At 50.7% G+C, this 14,276-nt stretch overlaps 1 protein-coding gene across 1 annotated transcript in view; it reads right to left on the bottom strand.

Moving 5' to 3' along the window:
* Positions 1 to 2,747: 2,747 nt before the first annotated feature.
* ITGA11 (integrin subunit alpha 11) overlaps positions 2,748 to 14,276 on the bottom strand; it is a 133,775-nt gene continuing 122,246 nt past the window's right edge. Inside the window, exons 25-30 of the mRNA XM_010363633.2 lie at positions 12,725 to 12,838; positions 12,433 to 12,519; positions 8,582 to 8,692; positions 8,344 to 8,439; positions 4,801 to 4,914; positions 2,748 to 4,150 (exon numbers count right to left, since the gene is read on the bottom strand). Of these exons, the coding sequence (XP_010361935.2) occupies positions 4,079 to 4,150; positions 4,801 to 4,914; positions 8,344 to 8,439; positions 8,582 to 8,692; positions 12,433 to 12,519; positions 12,725 to 12,838 (594 nt within the window). The 3' untranslated portion in view covers positions 2,748 to 4,078. The remainder of the gene's footprint in view (positions 4,151 to 4,800; positions 4,915 to 8,343; positions 8,440 to 8,581; positions 8,693 to 12,432; positions 12,520 to 12,724; positions 12,839 to 14,276) is intronic.

Raw genomic sequence — 14,276 nt, 5'->3', positions numbered from 1 at the left:
CGAGGTCAGGAGATCGAGACCATCCTGGCTAACACGGTGAAACCCCGTCTCTACTAAAAATACAAAAAAACTAGCCGGGCGAAGTGGCGGGCGCCTGTAGTCCCAGCTACTCGGGAGACTGAGGCAGGAGAATGGCGTAAACCCGGGAGGCGGAGCTTGCAGTGAGCTGAGATCCGGCCACTGCACTCCAGCCCCGGCGACAGAGTGAGACTCTGCCTCAAAAAAAAAAAAAAAAAAACGGGACCATTCATACTAATGCCTGTATTTAAGTCACCCAAGGCACATTTGGATGGTGGGGAGACTGCTTGTTGGGGCTGAGGCATGGGTGCAGTGAGTTATGCCAGGAAAGGAACATGATTAAGCCAGCGGTCTCCATTACAGGCTGCTTGGCATCCTGGGCTTGAAGCCAGGGGACTGACTCAAGTCTAGTGTCTTATTCTCAGACAATATTGATGCTAAAACCTTTTGAATACTGATGGAGGTAGCAATTTACCTTGTAAAGACCTCTAGGGATGGAAAGGTCCACACTGTCTCCCAGAAGCTCTTCCACATGTCCCTGGGCAGAGCTATTCCATAGTATCTCCATTGTGTTTGCGTTAGCACTTCGCTCTTTTCACCTAGATACCGGTCATGTTAAGAAACATTACCTTCCTTAACAAAAGTAAAACCCAGAAACTCCACTGGGGTTTTTGCTGATTTTCTTTGCTGGCTGCCACCAAGATAGTCCTCAGCACAGCTGAAGGGCATCTAAAGACAGGCCTGGCAGTTTAAGAAATGGACATTGAAGATTAGAGCATAGCAGAATATTACTATAATATCATAGCAGAATATTATAGCTGTTATGTAATATTAAATCCAGATGGCTGTTCTATAAGTTTAATGTGCTTAGAATTACCTCATAGAACTTGGATCTGTGGTCTGAGGAGGAACTTAGGAGTCTGTGGTCTGACTGAGGCAGTCCTGGGACCACTCAGCTCTGCAGAGATCTTCTGCTTTATGAGGCACAATGGGCTTGGGCACAACCCCCTGTTTCTTCATCTTCTAGCTTGGATATTCACTTACCTGTTGATGACAACTCTCAGCCATTAGAGTCATCTAGGGAAGTTGGAAGCAAATTTGGCCCCTCTCCCAACCAGTGAAATTGGGATCCATAGTGGGTAGGGCCCTTGCAGTGGTCACTTTTAAAGCTCCCAGGTGGTTCTAAGGTGCAGCCGGGATTGAGAAACACTGTTAGCATAGACTTTGCTCCCTATAAGATGCATCTTTGTTTGCTCTACCAGGCACTCTTTTTTTTTTTTTTTTTTTTTTTGAGACGGAGTCTCACTCTGTCACCCAGGCTGGAGTGCAGTGGCCGGATCTCAGCTCACTGCAAACTCCGCCTCCCGGGTTTACGCCATTCTCCTGCCTCAGCCTCCCGAGTAGCTGGGACTACAGGCGCCCGCCACTTCGCCCGGCTAGGTTTTTTGTATTTTTTAAGTAGAGACGGGGTTTCAACGTGTTAGCCATGATGGTCTCGATCTCCTGACCTCGTGATCCACCCGTCTCAGCCTTCCAAAGTGCTGGGATTACAGGCTTGAGCCACCGCGCCCGGCCATCCAGGCACTCTTGAGGCTCATATTGGACATTTATACTTCAGAGTAAATAGATTCAGAAAGGGAGACTTGATAACAGAAATTGAGAGGCTAAGGGTCTTGATACAACTCTCAGTTTGCCTACCTTTTGACCACTTAGTTGGTCTTGGTGTAGGTCTGGGGAAGGGTGTGAAGGGACTGTGGAGTTCTGGAATAAGGGCTGCCTGTCTCTGACTGCGAGTCCAGAGGTTGCAATTCAGTGACCTCTGGGCTGCATTTGACCAGCAGGTACATTCTGTTTGGCCTGCAGTGTGGTCACAGGTAGCAGTTTTTAAAAATATGAATGCCAACCTCTAAAAATCAGGTTTTCCATAAGAGTATTCTCTCAGATCTGATGATATTTGATGGAAGACTTGGTGCTAAATCAAACAATGCACTTCTGAGTGGGGGTTCATTAGTTCTTATTTAGCCAGGTTACCCCATTCATAATAGTGATGACTGAAATGGAATATGATTTAGCAACATTTCCTTCTGATTCTATTAGAAGGCAATGGGTTTTGATACTCAAATTTTAGTTTCACCATTTTCACCTTTTGCTGCACATCAAGCCCTTCTGAGGCTGCGCTTGAATGACAGAATCTGGCTTGGGAGATAGCAGTCCTGGGTTTAGTTTTGGTTTTGCTGTGGGAGCCTAGGGCTCTCTGTGGTTCTCAGTGTCCTCATTTATGCAAAAACAAGATCAAATTATTTCCACGGTTCTACTTACTGGGATTCCAAGACATGAATGGCACAAGAACAGAATGGAGACGCCTTGGTTTAAGTCAGAGTGTAAGAGGGTTAACAATGAAACTGGCCTGGAGAAGTCTGGGAGGCGCGAGAGGGAAGAGCTGGAACCAAGGGCAGAAGCTACAGTGAAACATTTGGGTCCTAACTGTCCACACTGGCCATAGATGGAAGGGTGATCTTGGGAGAGAGAGCACTCCGCCCCTAGAGACGCCACACACAAGCCAGGCAGCCACTTGGAGGGCATGTTGTGGGCAACAAATGGCGGATGAGTCCCTTCCGACACGTAGGGGGGAGGAAGCAAGAAACCCCCTCAGCCACTTCCTCTCCTTCAAAGGGGAGTGTGGCTCACTGTGATGTGTTCTGCCCACAGAATGGGATGTCAGTGCTTGGTTGTTTTTAAACACTGTATTTTTAATTTTTCAAAAATATTTACGACAGTAAAGGTCGTACTGTGCACAGGGGGACAGATGCCTTTGATGTGTCCCCCTTTCATTTCTACCTCAAAACAAGGTTAAGGCATAAATTACTCCGCTGGGCACCAGGCATGCCCCTTGTCCTTGGGGCATTATCGCTGGTCATACCACTTGCCCTGGGGGCCGGCGGATGAGATATTTGCCACCGAGGCTGCACAGGCTCCGGGAGTCCTTGCACGCGCTTTATTCAGTGCATTCCAGAGGGCACCCCTCAACAGCGCTGGCCAAGCCCTTCCCTGTGCACTGGTTGGCATAAGGGAAGGATGGGAGGCAGTGTGTGTGTGTAGGTAGGGGCTGATACAGGGAGGGGCTGATACAGGGAGGGGAGGCTCCCACCCCTACACCTGCTGCCCAGCTGCAGCCGGGCCAGTGCGTCCATGTCTAGGGGCAGCCTGCAGCAAGAAGACATGTGGGAATGCACAGCCCCAGGGATCGTGTCATCCACATGCTTCCCATGAGGTACCTGGGAACAAAAGTGGCCTGGAGGGTTGGCAGCTGAGAGCAAGGGGCCACAATTGGTGGGGGAATGTGTGAGTTGCGGTCAACGTGAATGCACTTGGGTGCAGAGCCCGGCTGCCTCTCATCTCAGGGCAGCGTCCAGTATCCTGGTCCCACTTGCCTGGCCATCAGTCTCCGCATCTCAGAGTCTTTCTTCATCCCTGGCTCGCAGCTGTCACCATCAAGCCCTTGGGCTTGGGTTCATTCTTTGGGAGCCCCAGGGGCCTATCTATGGGGAAGGGAGTGGGTATGACTTGGGAGCCAATGGAGGGGTGGGAAGGGTGAGAGAAAAGGGCAGACTTCAGATCTGTTCTGTCTTGGGTCCTTCTGGAACTAGAGGCCTGGAGTGTGCAGATTGGGTTCGTATTTACAGTCTTCCTCCCTGGGTTTCTTTGAAGGATGGGGATAATTACGAATTCCTAGCACCTTAGTAGCTGGGGCAGCAAATGCCCTCCAGAGAGCTTGAGGGAGGCCTTGGAGTGGGCCTGGGTGTGTGTGGGGGTATCCCTTTAAATCCCTAGGGGTCTGTGTTGGAGGTGTCCCAGCCTCCCAGTAGGGCAGTTCCACTTAAAACCAGCTTGAGTTCCATTCTGGAGGGAGCAGGCGCCGTTGCTCAGGAGATGAGTGAGGTCAAGTGCAAAGCCAGCTGGCTTCCTCTCCACTCCAGCTCGGTGGGGCCACAGGCCTGGGTCTGAACACTGCCTGGACAGGTGTCCTGGCCCCCATCAACTCAAAGTCTCCTCTGGAGCCTCACTCCAGCACTTTGGGGGTGGGGTCCAGACCAGGCTCCCTTCTGCGCCTGGCACTTTTGAAGAAGCCGAGCTGTGAGGAAGCAAAGGGAGACGTCTCAGAGGAGGACAGGGTGGACAAGGCCTACCCCTGCTTTCCCTCCACTACGCTTCCTCAAGATTCCTCCCTCAGGGCTTCCTTGAGTACCCCAGCTCCTTCTGAGCACCCCCTCCTCCAGAACTGCCTCTGTGGACTGGAACACAGTGGATGAGACCATGGGTGGCATGCAAGAAGTCATGCTGGCTCCTACCACCTTGCTGTGTGACCAGCCCCAGCCAACATCCCTCTCTGGGCCTCCTTCATCTGTAGCAGGAAGAGGCTGAGACCCGGGGTTTGTAACCAGAGCTTCAGAGACAGAGATGGACTTTGGGAGGTTTGTTAACAGCTTGACATTGTTGGAGAAATTTTGTGCAGTTGTTTGTACTTGCTTTTTTTTTTTTTTTCTTTCTCTATTAATAGGAACCTTAGTTCTCATCAGGTTCTCAAAGGCACCCACAGATAGGTTAGAGCCATAGTCTGAGTGCCCTCTGTTGGCCCTAACCAATGTGTCTGCTGTGGTAAGGGGGTGGGGTGCCAGCTCCCTTGGAGAGGAGAACATGGCAGTGGCCACGAAGCTCCAGGGGCTGGAGCCTGAGCCCACCAGCCAGGATGCTGCTCCTTCCCTCCCCTGCAGGGGACCTCACCTTCCACAGTGCCAGGACCAGCAGGGCCAGCAGCAGGAGGCCCCCCAGGGTGCTGCCTACAATGATCCAGATGGGGACCTGCCAGTCCTCTTGCTTGGAGATCTCAAACACGATCTGCAAAGGGAGGGGGGCCAGGCCAACAGCATTACTGTTCTGGGGCTGGGGTTGCAGCCCAGGAGGTGCAGGAGGGTGGAGACAGCTGGCACCTGGTGGGGGAGCTGCATCCTCTTCCTCAGGGGGATGCCAGAGGGATGGGTGGACAGGCCAGCCGAGGCCTCAGGACGACCAGCACCTGAACAGCCAACACTGGGTTCAGTGGCCCAGGTGATCCTGCCTCCTTGAAACACTTGCTGCCTTTGGCCTCAGGCCCCGCCACTCCCTGGATCCTCCTCCCACCACATGGGCTACTCCTTCTCCCTTTGCTGCCTCTGCATCTCCTCCCGCACTTCTAAAGGTCAGTGTGTCCCACGGTTCAGTCCTTGTACCTCTTCTTTTTCTAGAGTCACTTCCTGGGTGAACTCAGGGCTGACTTTCCCATGAGTCACGGTAGGCATGGTGCCAAGGCCCATAACACTTTTAGGAGCCCATGAAAATGTTTACATTTCTTTTAAAATTAGAGGAAAAAATGGAATAGAATCCAGCTTGGATAACATTTTTTTGTCTTTGTGCCAACACAGTTATAAACCATAATTTTAAATATTTTATTCCTGGCCGGGCACGGTGGCTCAAGCCTGTAATCCCAGCACTTTGGGAGGCCGAGACGGGCGGATCACAAGGTCAGGAAATCGAGACCACCCTGGCTAACATGGTGAAACCCCATCTCTACTAAAAAATACAGAAAACTAGCCGGGTGAGGTGGCGGGCGCCTGTAGTCCCAGCTACTCGGGAGGCTGAGGCAGGAGAATGGCATAAACCCGGGAGGCAGAGCTTGCAGTGAGCTGAGATCCAGCCACTGCACTCCAGCCCAGGCGACAGAGCGAGACTCCGTCTCAAAAAAAAATAAAAATAAAAATAAAAAAAATAATAAATAAATAAATAAATATTTTATTCCTGTGGAGAAAGGTGTCCCAAAGGCAAAAGTGGCCAGGGCTGGGAAGGTCAGAAAGCAAGTCCAGGCCAGCTCCCTCAGTCCTGTGGCTATCACCGTGTACATGCTGGCTACTCTCACATTTCTATCTTCCGCCTGGATTCTCCACTGAATTCCAGGCTCATACCGACCGTCTCCTGGCCTGCCTGGCAACTGTAACAGGCCCCTAACCAAGCTCTTAACACCCCAGCCCCTCAAGCCTGCTCCTTCTAATTCTTTCTCACCTAAGCAAATGGCAGCACTATCCCTCCACACTGCTCAGGCCAGAAGCCACATATCCATCACTGACCCTAACTCTCACACCCGCACGGAGCCCAGCAACAAAGTCTGTCCACTCTATCTTGGAAACACCTGGAATGTGGCCACTCCTCCCACCTCCTGGACCTGAGCGCCCTCACATCTCCTCTGGAGACTACAGAGCTGCCCGACTGCCTCCCCTGTGCAGTCTGTTCTCAGCACAGCAGCTAGAGGGATCCTTCTAAACAGGAAGGCAGGCCCATGCTCTGCTCTGCTCAAGCTCGCTTAGAGTAAAAAGTGCAGTCCTGGCCCTGGCCTGCAAGGCCCTCCCCTCTCTGGTCCCACCTGTCTTGCTGACCTCACCTCCTGCTCCCGCTTGCTCTACTCTAGACTCCGGCCACCTGGCCTCCAACATGCATGCCATGGCGTGCCTGCTGCAGGCACTGCTATCCCCTCTCCTGCAAAGGTTTTCCTCACACAGCCGCAAGACATTTCTGTCTTCCTCATGGTCTCTGTCTGATGTCACTTTATTGGAAAGGCTTTTCCCACCTCCCCTGTATAAAACAGCATCCCCTGGCACTCCACCCTTAGATGTGTGCCTTTTTCTGGGTGGCCCTTATCACCAGTTGATAATGTTTATATTTATGTTTATTGCCCGCCTAGAATGTCAGCTGTAGGAGAGCGGGGGCGTTGTTTTGTCCCTGCTCTATCCTCAGAACCTGGAACTGTGCTGGGAATGCAGCAGGAGCTCAGCTAACATGTGGAGTGAACGGATCACCCGCAACAGCAGACAGGGCCCTGCTTTGGCCACTGACTCGCTGTTCAACTTGAGGCGAGTCACTGTCCCTCCTGCCTCATCTGACATGCCTCGGTGTGCATACCTGAGAGATGGGAGTGGGGACAGTGCCTCACAGTGTTGTGAGGCAGGGCCCTTATGTGTGCTCTTTCTGTCTCTCAAGGCGAGTACCTGGCTCTGCCTCCCCAGCGCTGGCACCTAGCACAGAGCCCAGCATACAGGGGCTTAATTTCCGGGTTGCTGGATTTCTAAAAGAGAAGTGAGGCATCCACAGAGTATAAGAGGAATTTTTTGGGGGGTTGAGTGGGGGTGGAAGAAGGAAAAGTCACCTAAAAGACAAGCATCAATGTGAGAAGAAGGGTTCTCTCTCTCTCTCTCTGTCTCTCTCTCTCTCTCAATCTCTGTACGTGCAGGATATGTGTGTGTGTGGGGGTGCCTGTACCACACCTCCCTCTCTTGGATGCCGGGAACATTCCAGCATCTTTCAAGATTCGGTGCAAACAGTCTCCAGAAAGCTTTCCAGGGACGTCTCTTGCTCTGAACCGCTCCCCCTGGGCCTGTGCTCACCCCTAGACTGCACTCACCCGTTTATTATCGCTGTTTCCCTGCCTGCCTAATTTATCTGTTTCCCCTTTTGGGGCCGAAGGAGTCGTAGGAGAGACACCCAACAAATGCCAAATGAATGAACACACAAAACAGCTCCTTAGGTGGATCCTGATACCCCTCTGCCTGGCATCCCCCAGCCCTGGTTGTGATTGGTTTTTGTTGGGTTGTTTTATAAGGGATGCTTCCTGACCCTGCCTCTTTGCTCTCCAGCATCTCCCTGGGGTCAGGATGGGAGCTTACTCCGCCTCTGTAACAGAAACACTCGCCTGGAGCCCAGGCTGGCATTTCTGGGGTGTGGCCAGTGGAGGGCAGCAGCATCCCGCGCCCTGCTGCCCCGTCTATTTCCACAGGACTGGGCTTTGCTTGCTTGCTTGCTTTTACAAATGTATTTCTTTTCTTTTTTCTTCCTTTGCTACTTCTTCCAGGAATGGGCTTTTCTTTAAGACTTCACTTCTTGCTGGGTCTCACGCAGAGTCTCACTCCTTTCCCGGACCCCGAATGAAGCCAGTGTGATCTGTAACAATCTGCTTTTACCCAACTAATAAAGAGGCCAATCCCGAGGCATCTCCCATCCTTTGGTCTTCACAAATTCAGTTCACACTAGACCTCTGGACCTTCCTTAGTGTTGCCCCTGAGGCCCATTTGTCTTGCTTTTTCCCCTCTCCTCAGCGGCCGCCCTCACAGCCCTCAGGTCTGCCTGATTCTCTGCTGCTGGGACATGCAGCCAGGGGTTGTAGGAAAACTCTAGAGGAGTGCGGCCAACCCTTTCCCACGCTGTCTGGCCTAAGCCCAGTTCTGGAGGGCTCCCGGGGCTCACCTGGCGGCTGGGATCCTCCTCACGGAAGATGAAGGGGCTGTGGAACTGCCTCTGCAAGGCTGCGTTGACCATGATTTTCATGGATTTGTACTTGAGCTGTGCAATCAGAAGGCTCGTCAGAAGCTGGCCTGGAAGCTTTTCTTCCCGTCCCCTCCCCAGGCAGCCCCAGGTGGAAGACATCCCAACAGCCACCCCCTTTCCCTTCTTCCTTCCAGCGCAGCCCAGGGGCTCTACTTACTGCTTTTAGGGACCTCAACCACAGGTTTCCCAGTAGATGGAAATTGATTTCCTGGTTGGGGGCCAGCCGTATATTGCAATTGATGGAGACGACATCAGAGTTGCTGTGATTCTGAAAGAGAAGATGGGTCTCAGGGCTGAGCTGCTGGGCTAGGGGAGCAGGCGGCGGCAACACTGCTTGAATGACTGGGGCTCTGCTCCTGGGGGCAGGCGCAGAGGACAGGGGACAAGGAGAAATTTGGGAGTGGGGGACATGTGCACTGCACCTGCCAGGGGATGACTGAAGGACAAATGAAGGACGGTATATCTGATGCTCCACTTGACGCTGTGCATTGTGACCGGCCTGGGTATATTCCAGGGACAGAACTTTGGTTCAACATTAGGGAATTCTATAAATGTTTCCCATCACCATATAAACACATTAAGATAAAAATTCTATGATCGCTGCAACAGATGCAGAAAAAGTATTTTAGGAAGTCCAACTTCTGTTCATGATAAAAACTCCCAGGGAACTTCCTGAATCAGACAAAAGGGGTCTTCATAAAGTTCATGGAAAATGTGTATTATGGAAAAACTATGCATGGATTCCAAAACCTTTTTTTGCACCAAAATAAACTTGTATTAACTTGTTGTAACCTATGTGAACAGGATCTAGTTTGAGGCACTAAGAAGGACAAGACATCAGTTTGAGAAGAGCCCTATCAGAGCACATGAATTCTGCTACAATTGAAGCAAAAGCAAACATCAAATTTATGGCGAAACTTGAGTGGAAGAACAGTGAAATCATTGATGCGTTATAAAAAATTGATGGGGATGATATCACAAAGAAATCAGCAGTTTGCAGATGGATAACTTATTTTAAGAAGGGACTAGAGGGCCGGACATGGTGGCTCATGTCTGTAATCCAAGCACTTTGGGAGACTGAAGCAGGCAGATCACAAGGTCAGGAGATCAAGACCATCCTGGCTAACCCGGTGAAACCCCGTCTCTACTAAAAAATACAAAAAACTAGCCGGGCGAGGTGGCGGGCGCCTGTAGTCCCAGCTACTCGGGAGGCTGAGGCAGGAGAATGGCATAAACCTGGGAGGTGGAGCTTGCAGTGAGCTGAGATCCGGCCACTGCACTCCAGCCCGGGCGACAGAGCAAGACTCCATCTCAAAAAAAAAAAAAAAAAAAAAAAAAAAAATACAAACAGCCAGGTGTGGTAGCATGTGCCTGTAGTCCCAACTACTTGGGAGGCTGAGGCAGGAGAATTACTTGAACCCGGGAGGCGGAGGTTGCAGTGAACCGAGATCACACCATTGCACTCCAGCTGGGTGACTGAGCAAGACTCAGTTTCAAAAAAAAAAAAAAAAAAAAAAAGGAGGGGTTAGAGGACACTGACACTGAAGATGGAGCTTGCAGCAGATCATTCATATCAATTTGTGAGGGAAAAAATAATCTCGTTCAGGGCCTCATTGAAGAAGCCTGACAATTAACAGCAGAACCATTAGCCAACACTATAGACATCTCAGTTGGTTTAGTTGACATCAATCTGACTGAAAAATTAAAGTTGAGCAAAATTTCCACTTGACGGGTGCCCAATCTGTTGCACCCAGATCAGCTGCAGAAAAGAGCAGAACTTTCAATGGAAATTTTAAACAAGTGGTATCAAGATCCTGAAGCATGTCTTCAAATAATTATAACAGGTAAAAGGTGGCTTTGCCAGTACCATCCTGAAGACAAAGCACAAAAAAAGCAGTGGCTACCAAGAGGTGGATGTGGTCCAGTCAAAGCAAACGCAGATCAGTCAAGAGCAAAGGTCGTGGCAACAGTTTTTCGGAATGCTCAGAACATTTTGCTTGTTGACTTTCTGGAGGGCCAAAGAAAGAGAACATCTGGTTATTACGACAGTGTTGTGAGAAAGTTAGCCAAAGCTTTAGCAGAAAAATGGCTGGGAAAATGTCGCCAGAGAGTCCTTCTCCACCATGACAATGCTCCTGCTTGCTCCTCTCAAAGGGATTTCAAAAAGTTCGTGGAAAAATGGAATTAAAAGATAAAAATTAAAAATTAAATTTTACGGCCGGGCGCGGTGGCTTAAACCTGTAATCCCAGCACTTTGGGAGGCCGAGACGGGCGGATCACGAGATCAGGAGATCGAGACCATCCTGGCTAACATGGTGAAACCCCGTCTCTACTAAAAATACAAAAACTAGCCGGGCGAGGTGGCAGGCGCCTGTAGTCCCAGCTACTTGGGAGGCTGAGGCAGGAGACTGGCGTAAACCCGGGAGGCGGAGCTTGCAGTGAGCTGAGATCCGGCCACTGCACTCCAGCCCGGGGGACAGAGCGAGACTCCGCCTCAAAAAAAAAAAAAAAAAAAAAATTAAATTTTACTTCTCAACATAAGCTCCATCAAGTTCAAAACACTTTTGTAAGCAATGATACCAACCATACAGTCCGTTCTTAAATAACTAAGTGTCCTGGGAATTTAACCATGTCAATGCAGTCCCTTTTTTTTTTTTTTTTTGAGACAGAGTCTTGCTCTGTTGCCCAGGCTAGAGTAGAGTGGCACGATCTCGGCTCACTGCAACTTCTGCCACCTGGGTTCAAGCGATTCTCTTGCCTCAGCCTTCCGAGTAGCTGGGACTACAGATGCACGCCACCACAACTGGCTAATTTTTGTATGTTTAGTAGAAATGGGGTTTCACTATGCGGGCCAGGCTGGTCTCGAGCTCCTGACCTCATGATCCGCCTGCCTCGGCCTCCCAAAGTGCTTGGACAACAGGCACGAGCCACTGTGCAGGGCCTAATGCAGTGTTTTTTTAACATTATTAGCTGAGGAAAAATGGGTGTCCTTTAAATATATTTTTTTTAAGATTTAGCAAACCAAAAGAAGTTAGAAGGAACCAAATCAGGACTGGAAGGTGGATGCCTAATGATTTTGAAATCCCCTCGTGTGTGAAGCCTATAGCAATGATCATATTTAACAATCAAAATAAAAATAAATTCCTTTAAGTCATCATGATTAAGGTAATCCTGATGATTCTGTCATCATCATATCTATTTACCATTGCACTGGAGGTCTTAGCTAAAGTAATACCACAAGATCATTTATAATATAAGGATTAAGTGGAGAAACTAACGTTGATGGGAAATCCAATCTTCAAACAAAATTTATTAGGTGAAAGTTGCTAGTGTTGCTGCCTCGCTGCCCACCTCAACCCCAATGCAGCCCAAATCTTTGGCAAAGCACGCTACCCTCAGTAAGTGCTTTGTTGGGGGCACTTGTCTGGGGAAAGTAAAACTAAAACAGCGAAGATTGTTGTCTGGGTAAAGAACAGTGGAAGCAGGGTGAGGAACTGGTATCTGGAGGCAGAAGCAACCCTGAGAAAGCAAACCGGAAATGAGCAGGTGTTTTGGGAGGGCTGTGGAAATTGAAGCCGATCTGCATTCCATCTCTAGGGCAGGAGGCCCCAGCTGATGCGGCCAAATGCCTCCAGTACAAGCCATGTGCGTGTTCCAGTGTTCCGCTTCTCTCTGCTTCTCTGTATCCTATGGGTCTGCTTGGCCCAGGTGCAAGTCCACTGTCCCCACCCCTTTCTGCTCGTTTGCCTGGCACACCACAGGCTGTGACCTTGGCTTCTCAGACACCCACTCTGTGGGTTTGTTCCACTCCCTGTGAGATGGGGGACTCACACAGTCCAAGAAGTCTTTTCCTCCTTCAGTTTTTTCTTGGTTTGGGGCTGGGTACATATAGGTGCTCAGTAAGCTCTTACTGACAAGCTGTTGGATCAGGAGGGAAATGGGCCCCACAGCGCTGGCGGCACGCCTCTAACCCCAACCATTGTGGCTCTCTGCATGGGGGACACTCACCAGCTGCGGAGCACGACTCAAGTCTTCCTCCATTGGGGTGGGCCGGTACTCAGTGCTGTTCCCCCAGATGTTACAGGACGTGTTCGCCTACATAAAAGACACGGACACACACACACACAGCCTCACAACCAGCTCTGGCAGACGCAGGTTCCCAGAGATGCTTCTTTTCTCCTCCTCTAGCCCTGGCCCTGGAGAAGGGAGCTGGGGTCTGGGAACCTGGGGACACACGTAGGGGGAATGTCTGTCTCCTTCTGGTCCCCTCCCCTGAGCCGGCTCCCAAGGGCATCGGTACCTGATCGGTGAGGAAGTCCCTCAGCTTCAGCAGGCGGTTGCCGCCCCTGGTGGCGATGGGAACGGTGATCTTCATCATTACCCCGTGGATGGGGAACAAGCCCAAGTTCTGGATCTGTGGCCAGAGACGAGGGGGTGTCAGTACAGTCAGTTGAGGGGGGCGGAAAACAAGGTCCACAGGGGCCAACCAGGCCCTGGGGGTGGCAATTCCCCCACCAGGCCTGGGAAAAAGGCCCACTGAAGGCCCCTGGTGTTTTCACTGTGGAAGCTCCCACGCTCTGTCAAATTGTGGCCGGGGACTGCACGGACGAGTGCAAGAAAGCCTGAGAGGGGAGGGGTGGCTGGAAGCTGAAGACAAGCCAGTGGGGATCCAGAGGCCGGAGAGCAGGGGCCACCTCCATTTTCTTTTCTTTTCTTTTTTTTTTATAAGACTGAGTCTCGCTCTATCACCCAGGCTGGAGTGCAGTGGTGCGATCTCGGCTCACTGCAACCTCCGCCTCCCGGGTTCACGCCATTCTCCCGCCTCAGCCTCCGGAGTAGCTGGGACTACAGGTGCCCGCCACCTCACCCGGCTAATTTTTTTTTTTTTTTTGTAGTTTCAGTAGAGACGGGGTTTCACCGTGTTAGCCAGGATGGTCTCGATCTCCTGACCTCGTGATCTGCCCGCCCCAGCCTCCCAAAGTGCTGCGATTACAGGTGTGAGCCACTGCGCCCAGTCCACCTGCATTTTCAACTCTTTTTGGCTGGGGTGGGGATTTTGTAGAGGCCGGGGTGAAGACGGTGACAGCAATGAATGCATTATGAGATGGAATCATTAATTAACAAAGAATGTATTACTAAATAGCGAGTACGTGATTGTTCACATTCCAGCAGTGTCACATTTAGTGCCAGGGCAGCAGTGATTCTAAGCAGGAGTTTAGAATCAGAAAGATCAGGAATCTAATCCTGGGCCCGCCACCACCTATGAGCTGTGTGGCCCTGAGCAGCTTACTAGGCCTCTCTTGAACAAGCCATGCAGGGCTCAGTGTGTCTGAAGTCCAGTATTCAGCTGTCAGCCTGTCCTCAGCTTTCACGCAGCCTAGGAGAAGTTGATAAACTTACAGCAGTTCTGGGTTGAGGGAGCTATCAGGGCCCACTGTAGCAGAGGCTCCTGAATTGCCTCCTAACTCTCATTCTCCCTTTTTCCTTAGTGACAGAACTGAGACTAAAAGCCACATTTCCCAGCCTCCCTTACAGCTGAATCACAATGTTTTGGATAAAGAGCGGTCACTGAAAGAGTGAGGAACTGCCAGGGAGGTCCCTTAATAAAGAGGGAGCATGCTCTTCTCCCCTTCCTCCTCCCTGCTGCCTGGAATGAGAATGCAATGGCTGGAGCTGCAGCCATCTTGTACTGTGAGGCAAACTGGAGGCTGGTAAGTTCACATCGAGGATGGTGGAATAGAAGACCCACTCCTGGATGACTCTGTGAAGCTGCCAACTCTGGACTTCTTTTATGGGAGAGAGTAAACCCTAGTGTGTTTAAGCAACTGTTTAAAAATTTTTTTAAAGAATTT

Source organism: Rhinopithecus roxellana, chromosome 5 (assembly GCF_007565055.1).
Source record: "Rhinopithecus roxellana isolate Shanxi Qingling chromosome 5, ASM756505v1, whole genome shotgun sequence".
Taxonomy (NCBI): Eukaryota; Metazoa; Chordata; class Mammalia; order Primates; family Cercopithecidae; genus Rhinopithecus; species Rhinopithecus roxellana.
This window is presented reverse-complemented; position numbering and strand designations above follow the sequence as displayed.